At 63.1% G+C, this 13,590-nt stretch overlaps 5 protein-coding genes across 5 annotated transcripts; 2 read left to right on the plus strand and 3 right to left on the minus strand.

Moving 5' to 3' along the window:
• The first annotated feature begins 283 nt into the window (after positions 1 to 283).
• Positions 284 to 1,624, plus strand: FA10DRAFT_267433 (putative 60s ribosomal protein L7 subunit). Its single transcript, XM_025521903.1, has 3 exons — positions 284 to 331; positions 406 to 517; positions 868 to 1,624. Exons 1-3 carry the CDS (start codon positions 312 to 314, stop codon positions 1,492 to 1,494), a joined length of 759 nt encoding a protein of 252 aa, XP_025378210.1. The 5' UTR covers positions 284 to 311; the 3' UTR covers positions 1,495 to 1,624.
• A 420-nt stretch (positions 1,625 to 2,044) lies between these two features.
• FA10DRAFT_242060 (ClpP/crotonase) lies at positions 2,045 to 3,563 on the minus strand. Its single transcript, XM_025519270.1, has 4 exons — positions 3,397 to 3,563; positions 2,980 to 3,316; positions 2,490 to 2,917; positions 2,045 to 2,414 (listed from the first exon to the last, which is right to left on the minus strand). The coding sequence occupies exons 1-4, from the start codon at positions 3,498 to 3,500 to the stop codon at positions 2,138 to 2,140; spliced, it is 1,146 nt and encodes a 381-aa protein (XP_025378211.1). The 5' UTR covers positions 3,501 to 3,563; the 3' UTR covers positions 2,045 to 2,137.
• Positions 3,564 to 4,881: 1,318 nt separating this feature from the next.
• On the minus strand, positions 4,882 to 5,058 carry FA10DRAFT_230922 (hypothetical protein; the record flags this gene model as incomplete). The annotated part of the gene is made up of 1 exon (XM_025518837.1): positions 4,882 to 5,058. A coding segment is annotated over one exon (177 nt), but the record flags the coding sequence as incomplete, so codon positions are not given.
• Positions 5,059 to 7,524: 2,466 nt separating this feature from the next.
• On the plus strand, positions 7,525 to 10,293 carry FA10DRAFT_260746 (hypothetical protein; the record flags this gene model as incomplete). The annotated part of the gene is made up of 1 exon (XM_025520038.1): positions 7,525 to 10,293. One exon carries the CDS (start codon positions 7,525 to 7,527, stop codon positions 10,291 to 10,293), a length of 2,769 nt encoding a protein of 922 aa, XP_025378213.1.
• Positions 10,294 to 10,391: 98 nt separating this feature from the next.
• On the minus strand, positions 10,392 to 12,582 carry FA10DRAFT_130273 (glycoside hydrolase). Its single transcript, XM_025517974.1, has 6 exons — positions 12,116 to 12,582; positions 11,675 to 12,050; positions 11,374 to 11,608; positions 10,950 to 11,304; positions 10,676 to 10,872; positions 10,392 to 10,615 (listed from the first exon to the last, which is right to left on the minus strand). The coding sequence occupies exons 1-6, from the start codon at positions 12,387 to 12,389 to the stop codon at positions 10,487 to 10,489; spliced, it is 1,566 nt and encodes a 521-aa protein (XP_025378214.1). The 5' UTR covers positions 12,390 to 12,582; the 3' UTR covers positions 10,392 to 10,486.
• Positions 12,583 to 13,590: the final 1,008 nt, after the last annotated feature.

Genomic DNA, 13,590 nt, shown 5'->3' on the forward strand with positions numbered 1-13,590 from the left:
GCCCATGTCGTGCTGCTTGAGCAATTTCACTATCCATTTCATGTTCTGTTCATGCGCCTGATGTCTCTCAGCCCTGGGCGTGCAAGATCACCACTGCCAGCGAGATCCCTTTCCCCATCCCCTCAGGAAGGGGGTTCGCTGTGATGGAATAAGCGGCACGGCAAACGCAATAGTAGCTTAAAGCCACGTGGGACAGAATTTCTTCATCCAGCCACGTGCAGCGCGCGCCCCTCGGCTGGCCGCAGCGAAGGCGAACTTTTGGAGATTTGGTTCGATTGAGCCACTCCTCATCAACGACACCGCCGATCGCCATGCCTACCCAGACCAAGACGTGAGTTGCTGCTGTGTCTGCGTGCTCTGTTTCAAGGGGTGCTGTTGGACTGACGCCGACATGACCGAAAACAGCACCGTCCCTTCGGCCCACGACGTCCTCGTCCCCGAGACGCTCCTCAAGAAGAGGAAGTCGGACGCCAAGGCCCGCGAGGAGAAGCTCGCTAAGGCTGGTGAGCTCCGCAAGGTGAGCATCGACGGGCAGCTTGTTACCCATCGTCGCCTGAGGGGAAGGGGAGGGAAAAGTGGGAATGGATGGTGGCCGAGGAATAGGAGAGAGAGAGAGAGGCGAAGCGCAAGATGCAAAACACACATCATGACAACCTGGCTAGCTTCCGAGCGATGCTGTCAAAACGTTAACCATCTTTCGGGTCTGACGCTTCGTCGCGGTTGTGAGGCCTCGACTGCCCGGATGCGTCCTGGCGATGGCGTAGAATGAGATGGGATGAGATGAGATGGGATGGGAGGAGACGACGGGACTATATGCGTGCATACACGGGTGGTGATGGATGCTGACTCCTGCTCGCCCACCTACAGGCCAAGAAGGCCAAGCGCCAGGTCATCTTCAAGCGTGCCGAGCAGTACTCCAAGGAGTACAAGTCGGTTGAGCGCGAGCAGATCCGTCTGCGCCGGCTGGCAAAGTCCAAGGGCGACTTCTACGTGCCTGCGCAGCCCAAGGTCGCCTTCGTCGTCCGTCTCCGCGGTATCTCCAACATTGCCCCCAAGCCGCGCAAGATCCTGCAGCTGCTCCGCCTGCTCCAGATCAACAACGGTGTCTTTGTCAAGCTGACTAGGGCGACGCAGCAGATGCTCCAGCTCGTCGAGCCATACGTCACCTACGGCGAGCCCAACCTCAAGACGGTGCGCGAGCTCATCTACAAGCGAGGTTACGCAAAGGTCAACCGGCAGCGACTCCCCCTCAGCGACAACGCCATCGTCGAGGAGAACCTGGGCAAGTACGGCATCATCTCCGTCGAGGACCTCGTCCACGAGATCTACACCGCCGGCCCCCACTTCAAGGAGGCCAACCAGTTCCTGTGGACGTTCAAGCTGTCGAACCCCAACGGCGGCTTTGCCGACCGCAAGTTCACCCACTTCGTCGAGGGCGGTGACACCGGTGACCGAGAGTTTGACATTAACCGCATCGTCCGCCGCATGAACTAGGCAGCCTAGACGCTCTCCTGTCACGACCACCCACCTGCGCTCTCCTCCCTCTTTCTTTCTTCCACGCATGTACCGGTATGATTCATCATTTCTCCAAATAAACAAAATGGGAGGGGACTCCTGCTACAGCCAGCCGTCGATTCCGAGATTGAGCCGTGTTACCTCTCGAGCTGTTTTACCTTTCTTGAGCCGTGTTCCCTGTCGAGCCGTGCTACCTCTCTTGAGCCAGTTTCTTCTCGAGCCGTGTTGCCTCTCCTGAGCCGTGCTACCTTTCTTGAGCCGTGTTTGCTCACTAGAGCCATGTCCACGCCGTATCAGAGCCGTGCTAGCGCCACGAAAGAGCCGCGTCAAGGACAAGCCATAATGCTGCCACAAAGAGCCAGACGAACTGTGTCACAAGAGAGCCATGATAGTGTCATAATGGAGCCATGTCACTGTATTGAGCCGTGCTATCGCCGCACCGTGCCATTATCGTGATAAAGAGCTAGATAAACGCCACAAAAGAGCCATGTCACTCTGATAGAACCGTGTTGCTGTTCTTGATAAAGCCGTGCTATTGTCATGAAAGAGCCGTGCTACATCCCTGCTACATCTGCGCTACAGCCGTGCCACAAACAGGTGCTCAGTACAGTACAGTACAAGGCTACTTGGCCTTTGCTGCCTTGGCCCGCTCCTTTGCCCTCTCCTTGATCCTCGCCCGGGCCGTCTCCCGGATCTGCACGAGCTCCTCGACGGGCTGGCGCGGCGTTCGCGGTGTCACACGGCTCCACTGCCTTTCGAGATAGGCCGAGTTGGGGCGGAACTCTGAGAACGTGCCGTCCTGCAGCGGCTGGAACTTTTGCAGCGTGTCGTCGCCCAGGATGTCGTCCTGCTGCTCGAGGTACTTTTTCATGGCGAGGAGCGCCTCTGGCTCCATTGCACTAATAGACGAGGAAAGTGAGAGTGAGCTTCGGTCAGGCCGCGCTTGCTGAGACAGAGAGAAGAGAAGAACGCACCAGGAGCCAAAGTTGCCGTTCTCGCGCCGCATGCCCTGCATGATGGGCCGCGAGGCGCCCTCGTAGACGCTGTCCTTGATGGCGGCCACGGCGGCGGGTGCACGCCGCGCCATGCGTTCCGCAAACTCAAACGTCTTTGGCATCAGCTCCTTGCGGCTGTAGAGGGCATTGACGAGGCCAAGATCGCGCGCCTCCTCGGCCGTCAGCAGCGTCTTTTCGAGGCAGATCTCGAGCGCCTTGGCAGGGCCCAGCATGCGCGCCAGCATCTGCGTGCCGCCGCCGCCGGGGATGAGGCCGAGCGTGATCTCGGGCTGGCCCAGGCCGCTGCCGCGCGCCTCGCCGGGGATGCCCTCGGCGGGCGTGTCGACCATGAAGCGGAAGTCGCACGCGAGGGCCAGCTCGCAGCCGCCGCCAAACGCGCGGCCGTTCTGTAGGAAGAAAGTCAGGTCCTCCTCTTCTTCTGCGCTGAAGGACTGAGGACCGCACTCACAATGGCAGCAATCGTCACCTGGGGGATGCTGCGCAGCAGCTGCAGCACCTCGTGGTAGCAGTTGAGGTTCGCGAGGCCCGCGACGGTGCTCCGCCGGATCCACGGCCGGAGGCCAAAGGTGTGCAGCCAGCTCTCGACGTAGAGGGCGCCGCGGATGACCGAGGGCGGGATGCGGGAGCCCTCGGGGACGAGCGAGGCGAGGTCGACAATCTCGGATACGTCGTAGTGGGAGATGAAGAGGTCGTCGATGTTCGACGTCAGGATGACGACGCCCGTCTCCTGGGCACTGAGCATCTTGAGCACCTTGGACAGCTCGTAGAGCACATCGCCGTTCAGCCTGGAGTATGTGCGACGAGAGAAGGAGAGAGTCAGTCACGGCAGCCTGCGTGTGCGCAAGTAAACAATGGAAAAACACACAGGTTGTGAGGGGGGTTCGAGATGGAGAGGAGCAGGACACGGGGACTGGGTCGACGGCTCTTGAGGTACCGCGACGTGCGCAGCCACCCTTCGACAGATGGCATCGTGGGCAAGGGCTAGGTAGTGTAGTGTGCACAAGGGAGATGGGCAAGGAGGCGGATGTGGATAGGGAGCAGCTGACAAGATAAGAGCATTCTTCAATTGTTTCACGAGCGAGGGGAGGCGGGGTCTGCCAGGGTCAGGCCCACCGTTAGTGCTCTCTCTCTCTCGACACCGATGGGCGGGGAAGCAGCGCAGAGGCTTTCATATTTTTAGTCTGATCTTCTTCGTGTGGAGAAGGAAAAATAAAAAGACGAAAGAGGCGATCCCTGTTAGTCAGCGCAGGATCGCTCATCTATTCTTCTTGCTGCTGCTGCTGCTGTTACTACTACTAGTATAGAGGCCAGATATCGAATACAGGGGTGTTTGTCCACTACGGTCTTGTACAGAGGAGTATAGTTACACGGACGGGGATGCGGCCGTTCACGTCGGGCTGACGAGGCTCAGAGGCTCCTGCTTGGGCTCCTGCTTGACCGTGACAGTCGTCTCTTTTGCTTCTGCGGCGGGGTCTGGTTTGGGAGGCGCAGGGGGCTTCTGTTGTTGTTGCTGCTGCTGCTGCGGCTGCTGAGGCTGCTGAGATGGCTTAGACGGCTGAGATGGCTGAGACGGCTGAGACGGCTGAGATGGCTGAGATGGCTGAGATGGCTGAGTTGGCTGAGAAGTCTGTGACTGCTGCTGCTGCTGCTGCTGCTGGGCGGCAGCAGCCGAGTTGAGAATGGCCGAAGCAGCGGCCTCTGCTGCCGAGCTGATACTCGTGGCCGTGGCCGTAGACGTGGTCGAGGGCCGCGCTTCTGTCTGTCCGCCCTGCGTCTCGGTGCTTCCATTGGCGGCATTGCCACTGCCACCGCTGCTGCTGCTGCTGCTGCCCTGCTGGTGGTGCTGCTGCTGGTAGCTCTGCGCATCGGCGACGAGCTGCATGGCCATGTCCTGCACCTCCTTGCTCAGGTTCTCGTACGTGATGCCACCCGGTCCAAAGGGGTTGCTGCTGGTACTGCTGCTGCCGTTGCTGCCCTCTGCAGCAGGCGGCCGCGAAGAGGCGGCAGACGAGGTGTACAGCGAGCCATACTCTCCCTCGTGGTGGTTGCTGCTGCTGCTGCTGCCCGCGTACAGAGACCGTGCCGCGGCGTCGGCGGCGTCGGTGCCCGTGTGGTGGCCACCGAGGTTGTGTCGCCCACCGCGGTTGACCTCTGTGCGGCCGCACTGGTGCCGCTTGAGGGCGTCGCGGCGGACAAAGCCACGGCCACACTCGTCGCAGCGGAACTTCCTGCCCGGCGTGCCCAGGCCCAGCGACGCGAGGCCGCCCTGGGGTGGTAGCCCATTGAGGTTCCGGCCCAGGGCGCCCAGCTCGGCAGGGGTGGCCGCCTCGATGTTGGGCTCCGGCTCATTCTCGTGCGTGCTGGCCACATGGCGCTGCAGGTCGTGCTTGCGGCTGAAGCTCCGGCCGCCGTCGGCCTTGCACGAGGGGTACGGGCAGGGAAAGGGCTTGGACCGGTTCGGGTCCGGGTCGTGGGTGGCCATGTGGGTGTGCAGGTTGTACGCCCTGGCAAAGGCGCGCTCGCACATGGTGCACTGGAAGCGCTTCAGCGGCGGCGTGCCTGACCGGTCGGTGCGGTCGTGGTAGTCGCGCTCGTAGCCCATGTTGGCCCGATTTGCGCCGCCAGCGCCAGCGCCGTTCTGGTACAAGCTGGAAGCGGCGGCCGAGGCGGGCGTCGACGACGACGTGCTGGCCGAGGACGAGTTGGAGTAGAGGGACACGCTCTGCGACGACGTCAGGCGCTTCATCGCCTCGGCCAGGGCCTTGTGCGACTCCTCGTTGCCCGGCAGCGGGTTACCGTGCTCGTCGAGGCCCATGGCTGCCTGGGCCACGGCGGCAAGATCGAAGCCATGGAAGGGGAACTTGGACGGTGCTGCAGCAGCCGCGGGTGCTGTTGATGTGGACGCCGGTGCTGGTGCTGCTGATGCTGCTGCTGGAGTTGTCGATGGAGGCGCTGCTGCTGCTGGAGCTGCTGAGGACGAGGCTGCAGTCGAAGCCGGAATGGAAGTGGTCGCAGGCGCGGCAGAGGCGGGCGTTGAGGTTGCCGAGGTCGTCAGCCAGGGCGCAGGTGCAGCGCTCGATGCCGGTACCGAGGTGCCGTTGCTGGTGCTGGTGCCGGTGCCTGCGCCGCTCGTGCTGGGCACGGAGGGCCGTGGTGGGGCAGCGCGAGCATCGAGCCGGGCTGGCGTCGAGGCTAGCGTGGGTGTCGCGTTCGGGCCAAGCGTCGAGGAGGCCTGGAAGGCATTCTCGGTCCGATTCCCGTCGCCGCTCCGCTGCTGGCCAAAGGAGCTTTGCACGCCGACGGGCGGCAGCTTCAGCGGCTCTTTGTGCGACGAGGACGATGTCGACGACACGTCCTTGCCCGACTCCTCGCCAGCGCCGGTCGACGTCGCAGGCACGTTGCTGAACTGCTCCAGCATCGTCGCACCCAGGTCCTCGAGGCTGGCCTCGTCGTGGCTTCGCTTGGTGCCCCGCGGGCCACCGTCGGCGTCTGCTTCCGGGGCTGCATCGCCGCTCGCCTCGCCCTGCGCCTCTCCCTGCTCGGTCGTCGCTTCTTCCTTTGCTTGGTCACCCCCTTCGGCGGCGGGGGCCGCACCAAAGATGGAGTCCAGACCGGCGCCCGCGATGACGGCGGCCGCAATCGCATCGGCCGAGAACATCTCCGGCGCCGGTCCTGCCTCTCCAGTGGTCACCGCTTCATTGTTGCTGTTGATAACGTTGTTGTTGTTGCTCTCGTCGTTGTTGTCGCCGTCGTCTGTCCGTTCTTGTGTCTGTGCACCGGCATCGTCCACTGCTGCTGCTGCTGCTGCTGCTGCTGCTGCTGCGGAGGACTCCGACGACACCGGCGGCTCTGCCTCGCCCGTCGCCGACATAAGCCCAACTCCCTTGCACGCACTGTCGCAACATCAGTCAGTCACTCCACTCCTCTCAAGCAGACACGAATGCAAAAATAGGGGACAACGCTTGATGATGACATTCGCGACTGCGGCCCACTGCGATGGCGACGACGGTAAAGGGAGAGGGAGGGGGGTTGGTCTGCGGATGGCGATGACGACGAGAAGAAACCCTCGAGGTGACTGTATGCGCCTGCTGACCCACACCTCTCCCCCCTCGCCCATCCACCATCGCGACGCCATACAGGCCCATGGGCAGCTGGTCCCCTCTGGGGTAGTGGAGCAACTCACCGGGGATCCTCGCGGAATTTGGCCTGGCTGGGTTCCGAGTTATGCTGCGGTGGTGGCTGCGGCCCTTGATGGGCTCCTCCGTTTGGAGACGACGCGGCCCCCTGGCCATCAACGTGGCCAAATTTCGAGAAGAAAAAAACTCCAAAGAAAAAAAAAAATCGACAGCGAAACACGTGGCACAGGAGGCCAGCGTCCTTGGACGGAGGTCAAATGGCAGGGCGGCCCTAGGCAATCCAAGAGTTGTATTATTGACTGTACACTATTGATAATTGGGAAATAGAAGTCTAGTCGGCCTATCGCACCAAACCTGCCCGAATGGACGGAGCCACAGACGCACACGCCCATCGCCCTCGTCTCATTCGCATCCGTCTCGTCTCCTGCTTCAACCGCCCCCCATATCCTCGCCACCTTTCCCTCCCGCGCGCGTGCCTTGGTGTTCCTCCCCCCTCTGGATTCGGAGCCAACTTGGCACAACGCGAGCGAGCCCACGCGCGTCTGGTTGGAAATAAAAAAGAAAATAAAGGAGGGGCTGTTTGTTGCGAAGCTCGGTCGGTCGAAACGGAGACGCGTCTGCGATTTTGGTAGACGTAGGTGGCCGTCGGTCGCTCTTGGCGCCGGGCAGTTGTTCTTTAAGAGACGGTCACGGGGCAGGCTGTCAGCGGCGGCGGCGGGAGCAGAGCTGGCGCTTCAGTTCAGCCTGCGACACGGCAAGAAGATAAAGCGGTCGCACCCACAGGCAGAGGCGACGACGGCCGAGCTCCTCTGAGAACGGCGAGCTGCTAGGAACAGGAAGACGGAGGTGGAGCAAGGATGCTGCGTCGATCGGCCCGCGCGAGGGTGCCGGCGGCGGATCCGGACAGCATCACCACGAGCCCCAATGCTGGTGCTGGCTCCTCGCCGGGCAGCAGCAGCCGGCTGTCGCCGTCGCCAAACAAGCGCAAGAGGAGCGCCGCCTCGCCCGACGGCAGTCCGACGACGACGACGATGACGACGACGAATGCAGACGACGCCAAGCGGAGCCCGTCGTCGCCGCCGCTGAAGTCGCGCAAGGTGATTCTGTCGACGCGAAGCAGCAGGGCACGGCTAGCGGGCAGACGGAGCGGTGAGGCCGACGACGAGCAGCCGCATTCACCGCCCTCATCGGCGCGCAACAACTCGCATCCAGCGGATGGACACAAGCACGGTGAGGCTAGCCAGCAAGCGGCTTCAGCTTTTGCTTCAGCTTCGGCTTCGGTTTCGGCTTCGGTTTCGAATGGCGCTGGCGAGCACATGCACCAGCAGCAGCAGACGACGGGGCCGAGCAGCACCAAGACTTCTGCCCGCGACCTCGATCTCGACGTGGAGCCGCTGCAGGGCTTGAGTCAGCAGCAGGCGGGCGAGAGTAAAAACAAGGTCGGCGAAGTGGAAGAGGACGGCGACGACGACGCCTGGCGGCACTTGGACGACCTCACCGTCGAGGCAGACGTCCGGGACAAGCTGACGACGGTCATGGAGGCCTACTTTGGCGACCTCATGGCCTCCAAGGTCGAGGTGCCCGCTCCCGACGCCCGGTCGACGAGGGGAAGCGGCGGTGGTGGCGGCGGAGGTCACGTGGCGACGACGACGACGACGCTGCGAGACGTGGTGAGGGCAAAGGAGGTGAAGCTCAAGACGATCCGGAACCACCTGCTGCGTGTGCGTGAGCCGCTGGTGAGCGCGCAGTCGGCCCGCGCCCTCCTCTCGGGCTCCCACGTCGGCCCAGGCAGGGACCGCGTCGAGGCGGACCGCAGGACGCTGTCGCAGATCGGCCTGCTCCTCGGCGTCGTCGACGAGGTGGCTGCCTCGCTGCGCCAGGCCCGCCGCGACGACGACCTGGCTGCTGTTGCGGCGGCTGCTACTGGTACGGCTCCTACTGCGGCTGCTGCGACGGCTGCTAGCAAGCGCGACACGGTCAAGAAGGAGGAGGAGGAAGACGACGGTGGCGTCTTTGATGACCTGGACCGGCCGCCGCGAGAGGCACGGTACGCGCTGCACATGCGCCTGCCCGGCGGCGACTACTACACCAACGCCGTCAGCCTGCAGCCCAGCGAGGCCCTCGAGCTGGACACGGGCCACGCCAATCTCGTCAGCGTCGTGCATCCTGCGCCGCCTGCCGCGCCTGTCCCCACGCTCGGCCAGCGCCTGGCCAAGTCGCAGCCCCAGGTCGCCGCGCGCGCCGCCCGGTTCGAGAGGCAGCGCCGGGAGCGCGCAAACGAGGCCAAGGCCACGCCCGTCTCGCACCTCTACTACGGGCCCTATGCCTCCTTTGCGCCCGCATACGACTCCTTTGACGGCACCATGGGCCTCGCGGCCAGCTGTGCGCTCTGGCGGTCCCGGTATGAGGACCGGCAGCTGCTGCGGCGCATGGCTCGCGATGCACCCCCGCCGCCCTTTGAGCTCGGGTCCGCAGAAGAGGGAGAAGAAGGCATCGACGAGCTCGTGGCGTCCCTTGGCGACGACGTCGACGCAGATGGACTCCTGCGCAGCTTCTACCGCCAGCTCGACGACAGCGCCGCCGCCGACGTCGACGAGGCCCTTGCACGCAACGAGGCGCTGCTGGTCCTGCTCGACGAGATGCAGCAGCAGCGCATCGAGCGCGCCTTTGCCGACGACATGCTCGCCTCGCGCGATGCTCGCGACAAGGGCCACCACTCCCGGGCCACCGTAGCCGCCGACAAGTCGCACCCCAGCCACGAGGAGCAGGAGGTGGCCGGCGCCCTCGTCGCGTCGCTCGCTCACCTCGTTGCACGCCGGCCCAGGACGCCACAGGGCTCGCTCGTGCTGCCGCGCGAAGAGCTGCTGCGCCGCGCGACGTCGTCTGCCCTCGTCGATCCGGCGCTTGTTGATGGCCGCGGCTCAGCGGGCTATTGGGGAATCATCGACGATGCCAGCTATGTGCAGCCGCCCTCAACATCAACGTCGGGCTCGTCGTCGCGCCGTTCGATGCCGTCCTCGTCGCGACGGGGCCCGCCGGCGATCCGCGACAACGAGACGGTGCAGCTGACGAGAGAGGCAGAGGCAAAGGCCGTCGCCGCCTCGCAGCACAAGGGCGCCCCCTGCCTCGGCTCGACGCGCGACCGCGGACGGGAGCTCCTCGAGCGCGTGGCTGCGACGCGCGCATACAGCGACAAGGACCACCCCCACGATCGGCCCCAGCCGACGCCGCCCAAGAAGCTGCCCACCGCTCCGCCCGGCAGCCAAGGCGCCGCCAAAGCGGCTGCTGGTCAGTCTCCATACCCACAGCAGCAGCAGCAGCAGCAGCAGCAGCCACAGCAGCCTCAGCAGCCTCAGCAACAGCAGTCGCAGCAGTCGCAGCACCCGGCCTATCGCCAGCAGCAGCCGGCCGCCGCGACGCCAACGACGAGGCCGACGCAGAGCTATGCCACAACGACGCCGGGCATGGTCAATGGCGTCTCGCCGCGGCCACCGCCCACCGGCTGGACGCCCCAGCAGCAGCAGCAGGCGCCCTACTATCAACGCTCCTCCTCCAACTCCTCCTGGTCCACGCCGGCAGCCCAGCCGCAGAGGATGGCGTACGGAGCGACACCCCCTCAGCGATAACTTAACCCCCTCACGCACACATGAAAGCTCACACACACACTCACACCCTGTAGATTACTATTCTCTGGAGAGGCAAAATGAAAGGGAGAACTTCAATTTTCTTTCTGTGTCGGTGTTGATGACTGTGACCGTGACAGTGTGTGTGAGATTGTTCTTTGTGATGAATGAAGCAGGGAGGGGAGAGGACACGACATCAGCGCACGACGTTGACGTCCATCGAGCGGCGACGGCCGGTGAGGACCTCTCTGAGGTAGCGAGCGCTCGCCTTGGGGATTCGCCGCTGGTTCTTGCCCGGTGTCGTGTAGATGAGGCCAAAGTCGATCTGTTCCCTCTCCTCTGGTCAGTCGTCTGCCCTGTCAGCGTTTTTTGTATACAAACCCACCTCGTACCCGCCGCTCCACTCGAGATTCGACATGCAGGACCACGGCACAAAGGCCTTGAGCGGGAAGGCCGGCTCCTCGTCGAGCAGCCGCTTGACGTTGTGCAGCGTCGAATTGTACCACTCGATGCGGTCCTTGTCGTTGAGCTGCTGCGCCAGCGAGAGACGCTCGCGCTGGTACAGGCCCATGCCATTCTCCCCTTTTCACATTTGACAAGCACCGTCAGCATTCAATCAGGAAGAAAGTAGGGTCTTCGTGTCAGGAGCTACTACACACCGATGGCGAGGGCCTTGGCGCCCCATCGGTCGCGCATGTACCGCATGCCCTGGTAGATGGTGTCGTCGACCAAGAAATTCCACGAGGAGCCCGTGGGCTTGCCGATGGGCTTGCCGTCGGGCCCGTCGTTTGTCTCTTCTACGCACACCGGCCACGCCTCGTTCGTGCGGTCGCACGTTCCCTCGAGCGCGCCGGCGTACGTCGACGTGTAGACGTCCCACCAGATGATGTCGTACGAGTCGCGCAGCGCAGTCGACTGGGCCGGCGTGAAGCGCGGCAGCGCATCGCCCATGACGCGGCGCATCAACGCGGGATAGTCGCCCGTCGTGAGCGGTGCGAGGTCCCAGCCAATCTCCTGTATCCCCCATTCCTGATCATTAGCCTCATCCACACGGGCGCCTGCCTTTATCCCTGTCATGCTCACAAACTCCATGTGGCGCAAGGCCGCCTCCTTGTCCGCCTCCTTGTTTTTGTGCAGCGGCTTGGCCGGCTGGCCGTCGATCTTGATGCCAAACGTGCCCCGGGCGCGGCCCTTTTTCTTGAGGTCCTTGAAGACCTCGTGCGCCGCAGCGTGAGCCAGCAGCGCGTGGTGCATGCAGCGGTACCGGTACTCGATGGGGCCCTTTACGCCTGGCGCAGAGTCCGTCTCGGGCCCGAAGCTGTTTGGCACTCCACTCTTCAGCAGCGAAAAAACAGAGGAAAGGGAGCAGGACTTCGGAACTCACCCCTCGGTGCAGAATGTTCGTGGCTCGTTCATGCTGATCCAGCGATCGCACACGTCGCCGAGCGCGCCGATGGTCACGCGCGCATAGTGGCGGAAGTCGTCGACGACCTTTTCGCTCAGCCAGCCGCCGTAGGCATCCTCGAGCGCCTGGGGCATGTCCCAGTGGTAGAGGGTGCAGCTCGTCGAGAGGCCGGCGCGATGGGTGGCGTGGGCGACGCGCCGGTAAAAGTCGATGCCCTTCTGGTTGGGCTTGGCTTTGGTGCCGCCGTTGGGCAGGATGCGCGTCCAGGCGAGCGTGAAGTCGTAGTTGTTGGTGCCCAGACTCTCGGCAAAGCGGGGAATGTCGCGGGCATAGGTGTGGTAAAAGTCCATGGCCACTGTTGTCCCAGCAGGTCAGCTTGGCCTTGCCTTGACGGTGCGGGCAAAGGGGGCACACACTCACCGTCGCCTGTCTCGTCATTCTTGATGTGCTGCTTGCCCTTGTCGTGCGCAAACTTGTCCCAGATGCTCACGCCCTTGCCGTCTTCGTTCCAGGCGCCCTCGATCTGGTACGCAGAGGTGCCGCAGCCGTAGATGAAGTCCGACGGGAAGCGGTGCCCGTCGAGCGAGTACGTGTGTCGACTGGACGTCGAGGCGACGGCAGCAGCGGCAGCAGCAGCAGCATGGGGAGCAGCAGCAATAAGGAGCAAGACAGGGGTCGTGATGAGACGAAGCATGGTGGTGGGAGGGGGTGATGGGGGGTAAAGGACGCTGACGCCGTCGCTGGCAGAGGTCAGAGAGCCGCACACGTTGTGCTCGACGGAGCAGCGGGGTTCGCAGCGGTGGAGGGCTCGAGACACCCCGCCGCTGCAACCCAGTGCGCCTCCTGTCGCAGCCAGTCCGAAGTAGGCTTTATATTCTCCATTCCAATGAAAGCTAGATCCCCGGCCTCTTTGCAGGCCGTCTATGGAACATTTGGCCACTAAAATTACAGTGCGCGAGGAGCTAAAGTGCTTCCACGACACACCCACACGACAACGCTAAGGGAAGAATCGCCGTGAGTGCGCGCTCGGACCAACCAGATGCAGCGGTCGGGGATGCAATCGAGGTCAGGAAGGGGGAAATGAGGATGCTGTCACGCCTCGTGGGAGCGCATGTCCGATCCTCGTCAGAGCCACTTGACTCTCCGCAATGGATCGAGTGGCGCAACGCCTCCTCAACTGCAGGCACATGTCAGAGTATGCCGAGCCCATCGTCTCTTGCCAGAGCAGACACTCGTGTGTCTGAACGGCCTGATGTCAATGACATCACGGCACCAGCCCATGAGCCGCTCGTCTGGCGATGCAGAGTACGGCCTGCAGATCCGTCGAGCAAGCGTCGCGCTCCGCCATGCTGTCGTGGAGATGGCCTCTGCTCGGCCGAGAGCAATATTCTCGTTCGCTGCCTCTTCTTACTAGGAATCTGGAGGACAACCTGGCGCTTCTGGAGCCTTGGCATAGGTCAAGCATATGGCGAGCATGTCCGGACCACCCAGCGTGAGTCTGCGAAAATCTGACAATGGGCGTGACGTGATTCGAAAAGTGGAGAGAAGATGGCAAAGTCGCTCTGGAACAGGCGCATGGCTTGCAGATGTCCCGTCGCCGTGGACCGGGCTTCTTGAGTCTGCATGCCACAGCGAGCCCTCCCCGCTCGCCCCGGCTCGGGTGGGCAGACTGCAGCAGCTGTGCAATACAAGGTCGCGGGCTGGTAACTCCGTCGGATTTGAGCGGAAACCCGACCTGTGCGCGGGCCGGAACCAGTGTTCCGCAAACCACCTCTGGCCAGGCTCGTCTGATCTAGCCGTGCTTTGTTTTTTCCAATTTGCAACTGCAAATTCCTGTTGATTAGATTTCAATTTTCCAGGCCAGGCCAAGGCACAGCACTAGAATGTACTGGGCC

The sequence above is a fragment of the Acaromyces ingoldii genome, assembly GCF_003144295.1.
Source record: "Acaromyces ingoldii strain MCA 4198 unplaced genomic scaffold FA10scaffold_3, whole genome shotgun sequence".
NCBI classification, from domain to species: Eukaryota; Fungi; Basidiomycota; class Exobasidiomycetes; order Exobasidiales; family Cryptobasidiaceae; genus Acaromyces; species Acaromyces ingoldii.